Source organism: Vombatus ursinus, unplaced genomic scaffold (genome assembly GCF_900497805.2).
Source record: "Vombatus ursinus unplaced genomic scaffold, bare-nosed wombat genome assembly UNPS02009770.1, whole genome shotgun sequence".
NCBI lineage: Eukaryota > Metazoa > Chordata > Mammalia > Diprotodontia > Vombatidae > Vombatus > Vombatus ursinus.
In genome coordinates, this window is record NW_020949548.1 from 5766861 (window position 1) to 5780046 (window position 13186).

At 40.5% G+C, this 13186-nt stretch overlaps 1 protein-coding gene across 5 annotated transcripts in view; it reads right to left on the bottom strand.

Moving 5' to 3' along the window:
- The window catches only part of ANO5 (anoctamin 5), a 136553-nt gene that overhangs the window by 56277 nt on the left and 67090 nt on the right, over positions 1-13186 (bottom strand). For 3 of the 5 annotated variants that reach the window (XM_027852538.1, XM_027852540.1, XM_027852536.1), the window contains 2 exons: positions 8261-8302; positions 5730-5843 (listed from right to left, as the gene is read on the bottom strand). In XM_027852538.1, coding sequence (XP_027708339.1) covers positions 5730-5843; positions 8261-8302 — 156 coding nt within the window. The remainder of the gene's footprint in view (positions 1-5729; positions 5844-8260; positions 8303-13186) is intronic. The other 2 variants (XM_027852541.1, XM_027852537.1) reach the window with 1 other exon arrangement.

Genomic DNA, 13186 nt, shown 5'->3' on the forward strand with positions numbered 1-13186 from the left:
ATGTCTTCACTGAATCTATTCTTAGATCAGATAACTGCCAAAACTGAACTGAAGATTTTAAAAAAAGAAAAAGGAAAAGGAAATCAGTTAGGGAGAGAAGGCAGAGAGTGCCTGACTGTTTCAGCCCTAAATTTGACATTTCTTTTTTTCCTCATTTAAAAAAATCAAATCTACAAATGCTATTTACCTAGTTACGTGACCTTGGGAAAGTCACTTAACCTCTTAACTGATGTCCTCTTCTGAAAATTGAGAGCGTTAGGCTCGGTATCTGACACACCACAACCCATCACCTAGGCTGACCAGTTGTAAGCTATCAGTCACAAGTCAGCAAGCTATTTTCCCCTTGCACAGTGTCTCTGAGCACATCATTAGGCTCATACTGGTAAAAGTGTCGTTATATTTCTTAACACAGCAAGACAATCTTCCTTCTTTCCCGTGCTCCTCCCACTTCCCTACTGTTCAAGACTGCTGGAGGAAAACTGTACTGATTGAAAAAAAGAAAAACAAGGTTTTCCTGACATTCTCTTCCAAATTTAGACAGTCCTTTCTCTTCTGTCAAATCTTCCTGTTAGTCGGGATGGATGGGCCAAAGCGAGCCAGGATGGATCCAGATGACGAGGCTAGGAGAATATACATTTACTAAGAATCCTTACAGACATACTTGGAACTGGACTTAATTAAAAGACTTCATCAGTAGGGTCAGAATCATTCGCTTTAACACATGAAAGGAAGTTAAATTCATAGTTGAAATCTTAAGAGTGCAAAGGGAATGCAGTGATCAGTTAGTCTAACAGCTTCATTACACAGATTGGAAATTGAGGCTCAGATAAGGAAACTGAGGACCACAAAGATCAAGTCACCTGCTTGATATCACACTAGTTAACAGCAAAAACTGGACTAGAACTTAGGTCTGTTAATTCAGATACAGGCGGTGGTTCTGTTACCATGCACTGAGAAAACACAAATTTGTCCCAATGTGAATCTGTTCCAACTCAGCTAATATATTAGGGAACATTCAGAGCGTAATTTGCTTCTCTATGGTTTCCTCCATGAGACAGCAGCTAGAGAACTCAGAAAACTGCACCACTTCACAACAGCTCCCAGGCCGCCTCCCATCAAACTGCAGGTCTTTGCCAAGGTAAAGTGTATATCACATATTGTTTGGTGCAGTAGGAGCCACGAGCAGAGAAGGGTTGGTCTGACCTAATGCCATCCCTGCTCTCACCCTCTCCTCTGTGCCTGCCCAACGTGCTCCTGGCAAATCTGGGGCACAGGCCAAGCAACGGCCCAACACCGCAGACAGGCCGCTGTTGCAATATTTATGTATTTCTTAACAATTTAACGTGTATAAAACTGTGCTGTCATTTTTATATTAGATTCCCATCTTCTTTTATATGTCGCTGACAAATTTTTGAGCATTTTGCCTGTAACCCCATTTTTCCACATAAGCTCTATGGTTTTTCTTGTGTGATTTGCATAGCGTGATGTTTGTTGGGAATGCATATGCTACATTATAGCAGAACTGCCTAAATAATCTAATGGGTTTTTTCCCCCAGTAGACCATATTAACTCTCAGAGTTAAATCTGGAAATTAATGCAAAATACAATACAGAATGAGTGACGGATAGGTTGGTCTTTGGGAATCTAAAGACCCCTAAATGCTACAAAGCATTCTCATCTAGTGAAATGATAGGCTTATTAATAAAAAATGCTGTGACAAATATGATTTGGCCAAGGGTAATTAGATTTGCCTCCTGAGATTTTAGAACTTTCTTTACCAAGAATTTATTATTGTTTGTCTAATTTATTATTAGAGTGTGAGGTCAATGTTTAGCACACTGTTTTCCAGTGTGGGAACTTTAAATAACTGTTTTTCTCCCATTCATTCACCCAAGTAGGTAAAAACAGCAAGACCTCTAGATTCTAGAGTTACAAAAACTCATGGAAACATACAATCTATTAAAAGACCCATAGTTTCATGGATGCATAAGCAGCTAAGGAAGGAAGGAAACAAGCATTTATTAAATGCCTACTATGTGCCAGGCACTATGTTAAGTGCTTGACAAATATTATTTCACTTCAATCTCCCAACAACTCTAGGAGACAGGTGCTATTATTATCTCCATTTTATAGCTGAGGAAACCGAGGCGGACAAAAACTAGGGTCATACAGCTAGTAGGTGTCTGAGTCAGAATTTGAATTCAGGTCTTCTTGACTCCAAGCTCAGTGCCACAGTGATTCACAGTGCTACCTCACTGCCTCTAAGGGAACTAATATTAAGGGCTCCACTTTCTCCCCATTTCTAGAGTAAAGCATCTTGTATGGAAAAGGGATTCATAATATAAAGCATGCCGTTCAAATGAGGAAGGCCACATAAGAAAACAGGAGGTAACACTATAACACAAGGGGTATGCTTTAAATGTGAGGGCTCACCGGTAGCCTGGGTCATCCTTGGCATGAGGGGAAAGGGAGGAACAATTGTGGTCTGATTACCCTGCTATTTTTTTCTTTTGGCTATGATCCAAATTCTTAAATCAACACGAAATCACTCAGTCTTTCCAGCTCCAATGCCAAGGTGATTTTCATCATGAAAAATATCCGCTTTTAGTCACCAGAGTAACATTACGTTGCAAAAGCAGAGAGTGAGAGGAATGTGAAATACTGACTCACACTTCTCTCGACATTAGGCTTCACTCACTGTTTTGCCTGGGTTAACCATTAATGGTAGTTTGTATTTCCAGTCGATTAATGTTTATGGAGTTCTCACAAGTGAGGTGACTGAGCTTTTTGCTCCATTTGGAATCTCCTTATTCGTGGGTTTTAAAAGCAAACGCGTAATACATAAATGCATAAAACAAGAGCAGTAAATCGGTATGCCTTCATAGTAGATGAGATAAAGGAAAGACCATGTGGAAGTTATAGAAAGAATGCTGGGCTTGGAGCCAAAGGCCTTGGGTTCAAAATCGAGCTCCTAGAAGAGCTGGGAAAAGTCACTTAACTCATCTGGACCTCAGTTTCCTCATCTGTAAAATAAAGGAGTCAAATTCTCTGATCTCTTAAGGTCCCTTCTACCTCTAAAACCTAAAATCCCCACTCCCAAAAACAATAAAAAGTCACTGTATTGCCAGGACAGGAAAAAAAAAAGCAAGTCATTAGGATACAATACGGCACAGGACACAGAATACAAGACCCGGCATTGGGTAAAACTGGGTTTGAATCCAGCCTCAGATACTTACTACCTGTGTGCCCTTAGGCAAATTAATCTTTCTGGATCTCAGTTTCCTTCTCTATAAAATGAAGCAGGGGGAGGGGGAGAATGTGATTATTTTCAAGATCCCTTCCAGGTCTAAATGTTTGATCCTATGACTGTATAATACAAGGCCCACACACTCCAAATGTTATTCTTCAGGTCACCATATGTCTTGTCCGTGAGGAATGGAGAATATAGGACAAAATGACCCCTGGTTCCAAAAGTCCCACTAAAGAAAATGGGTCCAATTAATTTAATATGAAAGTGAGAGCTGGAAGTGATACTGAGAGGTAATCTAGTATAACTGCATATTTTAAAGATAAGGAAATGGAAGCCCAGAGTAGCTGGGTGAGTTGCCCAAAGTAACACAGAAGTAATAGGTGGTTAGGTGGGAATTGGAACCCAGATCTTCTATGTCCAGATCCAGTACTCTTTCAATTGCAGACAGAAAAAAAAAATGACAATTTTAATTCTAAGCCCACAGAAAGGAAAGCAAATATTATGCTCTAGCAACTCTTCAGATAAAAATATATTATAAAAGTTGAGCTTTCCTTGGAGCTCAGACAGCATTTATTCTTCTCCATTCCCATCATTCCTCCCAAAAAGAATGGCATTCCCATTAGCTTAGTCACTAAGGTCTACCTGTATAGGATTCAAATTCATTCTGTTTTAAAAGAAGAGAAGCTGTGTATTGAATGAAGACACAGATACAAGGACAGAGCTGAGCATAATTGGAACATTAACACTGGGTTCCCTAAAGTAACACCTATCACCAAAATGTACATGAAGAAATGCACCCTTCCTCTCTTAATTCTTTCAACATTTAACTGGATTCATAGAAGTTCAGAGCCAAGAGGGATGTTTAGAGATCAACTATTGCAATCTCCTCCTTTTATAAATAAGTCAACTGAATCTCAGGGGCATGAAATGACTTCCCAAAGCCACAAAACCAATTCATTATTGTATTAAGATTTTTTTTGGAGGCAACTGGGGTTAAGTGACTTGCCCAGGGTCACACAGCTAGTAATTGTCTGAGAGCGGATTCAAATTCAGATCCTTCTGACTTCAGGGCCAGTGCTCTAACCACTGAACTACCTAGCTGCCCTGTATTAAGATTTTTAAAAAACCTGAGAATTTGGTCAGCTCAATAACACTATTTCACAATAATCTAGATACTGTGGATATATGGATATGTACCCCGATATACACCAATCTTTAAGTGACCATGATCAGAATGGATACTTCAATATTTGAGGCTATTGCCTCCACCAACATGGATTATAATATTTCTATCATCAGAAGTTGTTCTGGCTGACTTCATCACCCTGCTGCCTGGTGATCAGTAACTTGAAAATGAGGCTGCAATCAGCCATCACTGAGTGAAACCTAAAGTTGTCCCATGTTACAGTCCTACCAGAGTTTGTACCCCAGTAGCACAGATGTGGAGACCTTAAGCTCCCCTCCAATCCTTTAACAGAGCATCAGGGAAAGCAGCACTTTCACTGATGTCAACATTAAAGAATCATCAAAAAGGTGAACATTCCATTAGGATAGAGCAAATTCCCTTTTCCTAACCATAGGCAATATGCAAGACGAACTGTACCTGATAATAGCCAATGCTTTTTTTTTTAAGAAGACTTTTCCCCATCTACCTATGTCTCCTACCCCGTGGCAAACTTCCAGGAAGACACAGATGAAAGTTATACAGAATAAATAGGAATGAATAGGTTGCGATCTATATTCTAGGGGGAACTCCCAAATAGATGAGATCAAAGATAGAACAAGCTAACCTACCAATTGGCAGTTTGAAATCTTTCTGAACAAGCCAAAAAAATCTTAACCTTAGACATCCATAGCCAGGCTGCCCCACAAGACTTCAAGCCTAGTGAGTAGCTGAAAAAATGCTTTTCAATTCTATGTAATTTTAATGGCCAAAACTGACCCCAGAGAAGAGTTGAGAAATTAATCTCCCACCTTTCTTTGCTGAGGTGGAGGACCACAGGAGTGTAATATTTCATATACTCTCAGACATGCCTGATTCTAGTGAACGGCTTCTTTTCGTTTGCTTTTTAAATCTCTGTTACAATTTTACCCTGTATATATCTTGTTTGTGCATAGTTATTGACATGTTGTGTCCATCATTAGATTGTGAGTTCTTTGAAGGTGGGACTGTTTTACCCTTTCTTTGTGTCGCCAGCACTCAGCACAATGCCTGGCACATAATAGGAAATTAATTAATGCTTATTGACTTGACTTGGTTCCAAGGGATGGGTCACTGGGAAAGGAAGGACCGTATCAACCAAAATAAGATTTGAGAGAAGATGAGGAGTAGGAGGAGGAAGAGGGAGAGGAGGGAAAGGAAGAAAAGAATCCAGTAAAGAACACTTGTCCCATACAAACTTGCCTAGAACAAGCCACGGTTTGCTCTGCTTTTTTTTTTTTTCATCCATTCCAGATTCATTACTCTTCTATTACTTACCGCCTTTTTGTCACCGTCCTGCTTTGGATCATCAACATAGGAAAGCACATAATCAATCCGCCGTGTCCCATCACAGAAGAAAATAGAATCCTTGCTTTGCTGGCGCTTGTCAAACTGGGGAAGACAGAAAGGGTGCACCATTAACCGAGGTTGTCTCTAGCACATGAGAAATGGAAAGGAAGGCAATGTCTAAGGGTTAGTTGGTGGTTCCTGGTCCACACTCAAAGTGGTGGCCCAAGACCAGCAGAAGTGATTATTCATTTTCTCTCTCTCTCTCTCTTCCCTCCTCTTTCTTTCTTTCCCGCCCTCTCTATCTCTTTCTTCCTCTCTCTCTCTTCCTCTCTCTCTCCCTCCCCCATTTCCTTCTCTAACTCTCTAACTCTTTCTCCCTCCCCCCCTTTCCTTCTCTCCCTCCCTGTCCCCCATCTCTCTTTTCTTCTTTCCTTCTTCCCCTCTCTCTGTCTCTTTCTCTCTCTCTGTCTCTGTCTCTCACTCACACACACACACAGTCACACACAATGGAGAATCCAAGGGGAAGGGAAGCTAGACATGTGAGTGACATGCACACACAACCCAAATGCTGCATGTATATGGAAAGGTGAACCGTATACATGTAGAATGAAATGCAGAAATAGCAAGGAGCTGGTTAGCTTCACTCTACAATATTCAGTTACAAAAGCATTTATAAAGCACCTATTGTGTTCGAGGCACCAGGATTACAAAGACAAAAACACAAGAGTCCCAGGTTTCAAAGTGCTTATATTTTATATCCCAAAGACATTTATAAAGCACCTATTGTGTTCAACGCACCAGGATTACAAAGACAAAAACATTAGAGTCCCAGGCTTCAAAGTGCTTATATTTTATATCCTAAAGATTAAGTGAGTCCATTGTATATCAGATAAAATCAAGCCAGGCTCTAAGCTAGTTGGGATTAACTGAAGCCAGATAAGAGCTTCATGATAAAAAAAAAGGGGGGGGGAGGTTAAGAATAGCATTTGGTCTAACTACTTTTTTTTTTTTTAAGGCTCTGGAATTTCTTCATTTAAGTAGTTTTTTAAAGTTGTTGTTCTGGTAGTTTTTAAAGCAGACCACTAAATGAAGGCACCATTAATATCTGAAAAGCAAGCAGCCTACCGACAGCACTAACTGTGCCAGGACGCCTCCATGCACTCCTATCTAAGCAGGGCTCACTTCCCAAACAGATGGCTCAAGTGAGCAAAAACCTATCCCGGGCTGATGCCCAAAGTGCTCAGTTCTCCTAGGTGATAAGAGAACCCACAGGATTAAGTTTCACTGGTGGCATGAACTCATCACTTCCTTCCTTTTGAAAGCATTAAGAGCACTGCAAAGTAGCAGTGCCAGGCAGGGAGTGGTTATGGGTTTCCCTCCTCTGGTAAGTGGTTTTCACAGCTGGCAACAAGGCTGCTGGGCTTGATCTGATGTATCCTGCTGTGTTATAAAAGGAAAGCCGAATCTGTGGTCCAATCATGCCAAACCATTTGGACAAATTGTGTAGCCAGGTACCTGGCAGATGAAATGGGTGGAATTGTCCTCCTTGTACCATAGCTAGAGAATGAAGAGATGCTTAGGGGTCAACTAGTCCAAGTTTATAATTTTACTGAGGCCCAGATAGGTGAAAAAAAACTTAGCCAGCATCACACAGGTAATAAGTGACGGGGCTGGGATTATAACCCAGTTCCTCTGACTCGAAAACCAGTGATTTTTTCCCACTAAACCATCATGCTCATTTCATAAGCATCTGAACTAAATGTCTTATTTATGTAACTTACATCATGTCCAGCCAAGTTAGGACATTTAGACTTCCCCAAACTGGAAATATGCCTACATGGTGACTACAGTTGTCCTGATATGCCCAAAATATCATCTTCTATTTAACTGATGGTCTTTGGATAACTATACTATGTTTTTGTGATTGAGGACACAGGCAGACGTGTCTCCAACTGAACTTGGTTGCCAGGCAGAAATGGTACTGACTATACTTAAGTGGACTTTTCTGGTACAAATAAAAATATGCTGGGGGTGTGGGGTAGAGGGGAGAAAGGCAGGGAATTGGTTCTCCTACACATGGGAGAAGGGTCTTGTCTTATGCCTGGTCACAAATGATTGCTAAGGCCATCTAAGGGAGACATACTGCATTATAGCAAGGTACGAATGAAGTCTGACAGTAGGGATATTTATTCCGTGTGATACCTGGCCCATGATGGCTATATCTCAGAAAGTACTTTTTGATACTTTTTGACAAAGTGGCCCAGTCACAAACTAGCCACAAATGTGGCCTCTGATTTTGGATAAACAGAATTATATCTGCCCTTGTGCAAACATCTGGGATGACTCCTCTAAGACTTTAGTAGGCTATGACCTAGGAAATGAGTGATGGGAATCACTCAAATCTAACAGTGTTGACCTAGGGAGGGGAAGTGCTGAGCTAACAGAGCTGCCACCCAGGAAAGCAAGTTTTCACTGCAGCCATCCAAACCGCGAGCAGTGCAAAAACAACACCAGATTACCATGAGACGCCGCCGCAGGAAGAGGTTAAATCTCTTTGCTGTCTGTGGAACAACCGACAGAGAATTAGCAGATGCTGCCCACCCACCACAAGAATCAAGATATACCAAAAGCACTCCTCTTCGGATCTTTTTGGCTTTCCTCGGCCTCCTTGCTGACACTGGTGAGTTACTTATTTTATCCCGAAATACTTTCACAAATTCACTACCAAGCAGTTAAGGAAAAAAATGGATTTTAACCATGGCAGTATCTCATGCAGCTACTGTGAGGGTACTAACTGGTGCAAAGCCAAGTCAGTTTGCATTGAGTAGGAATACTTTTGTGCAGAATCCTGGAGTTATCTGAAGGGTCGTATAGACTGGGAGACTTCATAGGAGGGTGGAGCCACTAACTGAGTGCCTGGGAAAGGGGCAAACTATTGGAAAAAAAAATGGTTTGAAAAAACATTAAGTGAAGATTCTAAGAAAAAGAACATGAGAAGGACTCAAATATTTTCCATTTGTCAACAAACATTTATTAATCAGCAATGCCTGAGGTACAGAGGTGTAGAGCCTATACAGACCCTACTCTCAAAGAGAAGAGTCAAAAAACACTGTGCTACAAGGAAAAGTGAGATAACTGTAAAGTTATAATTTTGATATATTATTCTAGACATGGGGTAAGCAACCCATAATACTGGTACTCTTCAATGGCAATTATCAAGATACCCTAGCCCTCCTCACCATGGTCCCTTGGCTAGAAATTTAAATATCTATGCTGATTTTACACACACACACACACACACACACACACACACACACACACACGTATGTATGTACATGGATATAACCCTGCCATCATAGCTTTGAGATTTTAAAATTCTTTTTACTTTAACTGGATTTCAGCCACTTAATTTAACAAGCATACCTTACACGACACAATCAAGATTGTTCCCAAGACTGATTTTTAACTTTCTCTCTCACAGTTCCTGTCTTCCCTCATGTCCCTACTACTCAATCCACTCAGCCTTCATCATGAGATCTTGTTCCTTGATCACTCCCTCTTCTACCAAGCTACCCCCCGTTTTGACTCCATGCACCTCTCTACCTGGCCTTTGACCCAATCATCAGTCACTTGAAGGGTATGCTTAGCCTCTGTCCTTGAATCTTTCACATCTTTCACCTTCTGCCCATTCTGACCTGTCTGTCATTCTCCAAGCTTGACTAACTCTTACCCTTCTCTGCTCTACTGCTCAAGTTTCTGTGCTTATTCTCAAGTCATGAAACCCTCATCGTTGGGTTCAGTACAAATTACTGTTATCTCTCTTCAGATAACCTGTCACTACCACATAGAAGTCTTTTCATTATGTCATGGACTCCTTGTTACATTCCTCAAAGCAGCTATTCTAAACCTTTTTGACTTCCTTTACTTTCTCCAGTCCTTCTCTTCTGCCCTCTCCTCCTGTTTCTCAGCCAATGACTGTGCCTCCTATCTTACTGAAGCTATAGTCATAGGTGAAAACACAGCATCTGAGACCTAGGTCTGAGTCCTGGACTTTTTTACTACACATGTAGCTTTGAGCAAGCTTATTAACTGGTGTTACCCTCAGTTGCTAAAATGTAAAATGGGGATTAGAGAACCATCCAATAGGATCAAGAATCTTTTCTACCATATACACAACTAGTAGTCATCCAGCCTTTACTTGAGGGCACACTGTTTGGAAGAACCCACTACCTCTCAAAGCAATGGTATCAAACTCAAGTAGAGCCAAAACCCACTAAACCATACAATATTGACTTAGAAACCCACATATTAAAATTATCTATGTTCTACTGTATTTTTATTCATCTTGTCAAATATTTCCCAATTATATTATAAACTGGTTCAACAGTTTATACATCTTATGTTTGACATCTCTGCTCTCAAAGCATTCAATTCTTTTGGACAGTTCTAACCATGAATCCCTTAACTCTCCCCAACCTCTACCCCCACCCACACATACTCAAACCTATCTCCTCTTTCTTAGTACAAAACTCTTGGAAAAGATAATCCACACTCATTAACTCCTCTTCCTCACTCATTAGTTCTTAAACCCATCATTATTGTTGAGATGTTTCAGTTGTGTCTGACTCTCTGTGACCTCATTTGAGATTTTCTTGGTACTAGATACTGAATGCTGGAGTGGTTTGCCACTTCCCTCTCCAGTCCATTTTACAAATGAGAAAACGAGGTATTGTTAAGTGAATTCCTTAGGGTCACACAGCTGGTAAGTGTCTGAGGCCAGATTTGCACTCAGGAAGATGGGTCTTCCTGATTCTAAGCCCAGCATTCTACCCACTGTGCCACCTAGCTGCCCTTCAACTCCTCAATGTCCACCAATTGAAATGATTTTTCCTCGATCCTCCTCCTTCCCTTCAGCTCCAGAATGAGATAATTATCTTTTCTCCCCAAGGCCCTTTCCCTCCATTCCTCTTATGTCTTTGACTCTGCTTTCCTTCCCACCTTCTCAAGAACTCTGTACCCCAGATTACCCTTGTTTCTATCTCACGTCTTCTTGTGCCAGTGTTGGCTGAATTGAATTTGTTACATAATATTTCAGATGCTATATCCTGAGAAGGTAAAATAGTATCTTAAAGGGTTCTCATTAAGCATGTTCCAAACAGTATATTCCAGGACAAAATTTCTATGGACTCTCTTGAGTACAGCCTCTGTACCAAAAATGGCCCTTCCTAGTTTCAGAATTACAAAATCTCATTGGAACTTTTGCTGTACCACTCCAATACAAAGGCAGAAACATTCAGGTTGCAAAGGCCTACAGGTGTTCTAGCACCCTAAAGGAATTGAAGTTTATCGGTTCTGTCCTGCTTACTTTCCACCTACTTACTCTCTCTCTCTCTCTCTCTCTCTCTCTTTATATATATATAGATAGATAGATAGATAGATAGATAGATAGATAAATATATATATAAATATATATAAATATTTATATCTATATATATCTATATATATATATATTTATATCTATATATATCTATATATATATATATCTCGTATGCACCCAGTTATTTATATATTGTCTCCCCTATCAGGATGTGAACTGCTTAAAAGGAGTTTCTGCCTTCCCTTGTGTCCACAGCAATTAGTCCAGTGCCTGGTACTTAATAAATGCTGCCTGGTTCACTGAAAATGGAGGAGAGAATGAGCAGATCTTACTTGTGGGCAATAGTATCAAACTGATTAGCAGGAGAGGTTGGAACTGAAAGTGTTAATGCACAAGTACCTCCTAAAGAGTTTGCTTGCTGAAATTCTAGTCATCTCTCCTTTGCCAGGAGAACAGGAAGAAGAATCTTGAGCTATGAAATGTGTTAAATGCATGTCTAAAACAGGCATTTTGCAGCAGATTCTCCTGAATATGTTGGTTGAGAAGAGGCTCGCTTACCAAAAATTGAATGACATCAAAGCAATAACCAGTCCCCAGTAAGTCGGCACCATCTTTGATAGATGTACTCCCCCCCAACCTCTCCAGCAAAGTTAGGGGTAGCTATGAAATGAATTTAGACTACTTGCTTGAGGTAGCTGGGAGATTTAATCATCCATACCTTCATAGGCTTGTCCTTTTTCTTCCCAAGACAGTTTTAAGAAAAAGAAATCTGTGAGTACAGGAAATAAGATGCTCAAATATTTTCACCTCAACCTGTACTGGGGCTCTGGTACTATGTCCATAGACACAGTAAGTAAGTAAGTGAGTAAAGTCACGTGCTGAGCAATGATAACGGGAGCCCTCCAACGAGCAGCCCCCATTTATTTAGGCCTCAGCCTCACCTCCTGAAGTCATCTGTGAATATTCTAGAGTCATGTCTCTTTCCTTTCAATTCCCATCATTTCTGATCTGTTCCATTTATTTATAGCCCATATCATCTTATCCTTGATACCATCATGTTTTGATTAGCAATGATAAAATAATAACTGTATGCATGCCATTTTATCACCTAGATTCTAGAGTGAAAATTTCTGGGAGGCAGATCTAAGCAGAACTTTGGGATCCTGAGTTAGGGAAAGTTTCATGAAGGATGAAGTTGACAGTTGTCCTGGACTTTAAAATATTAGTAGGAACTCAAAAGATAAGGGATAAGATCCGAAGCTATTGTAGGCATAGATACTGTCAACAAAGGCAGGATGGCAAAGTGTGCGTGGGTAACAGTAACTTCAAAAAGGTAAATGAAATAAGACCAGAAAGATTGAGTGGTGGCCAGGTTGCAGAAGGCCTTGAAAGCAAAGCAGAGAAGTTTGAAATTTATTTGAATAAATAAATGATCAGATGCAATCATTCATTCTGTTTTTCACTTCCACTTGAGTATGCCCATATGCCAATATAAAGATTATCCTCCTTTCCTCCTCTGCAAGTGATATATGATGTATTCAACGTGAAAGTCTGTCATGGCCCAAAATGTTCTCCTTACTTCCAAAAATGAGGCAAAGGTGCTACATTTTGAATTCTGGAAAGATGCAATCAAGACCTGGGCAATACTAATGTTTATTCTAATGTCCAGGACAAAGAATATCTTTAAGGCAACAGAATGCTAAACTGGGCAATTCAGTGCCCCAAATATGCCTTCCCTGACTGATCATACATCCCCGGATGTGAGAAACAGTGCTAAGCATCCTCTGACACAGCAAAGTGTCAAATGGAGCTTCTAATGAAGCCCGGCACATAGCAGAAATCTAAGAATTATGTTGTTGTTGTTCAGTCACGTCTGGCTCTTGGGGACCCCATTTAGGGTTTTCTTGGCAAAGATACTGGAGTGGTTTGCCATTTCCTCCTCCAGCTCATTTTACAGATGAGAAACTGAGGCAAACAGGGCTAAGTGACGGCTACTAAGTGTTTGAGGCCAGATTTGAATTCAGGAAGATGAGTCTTTCTGACTCCAGACCCTGCACTCTATCCGCTG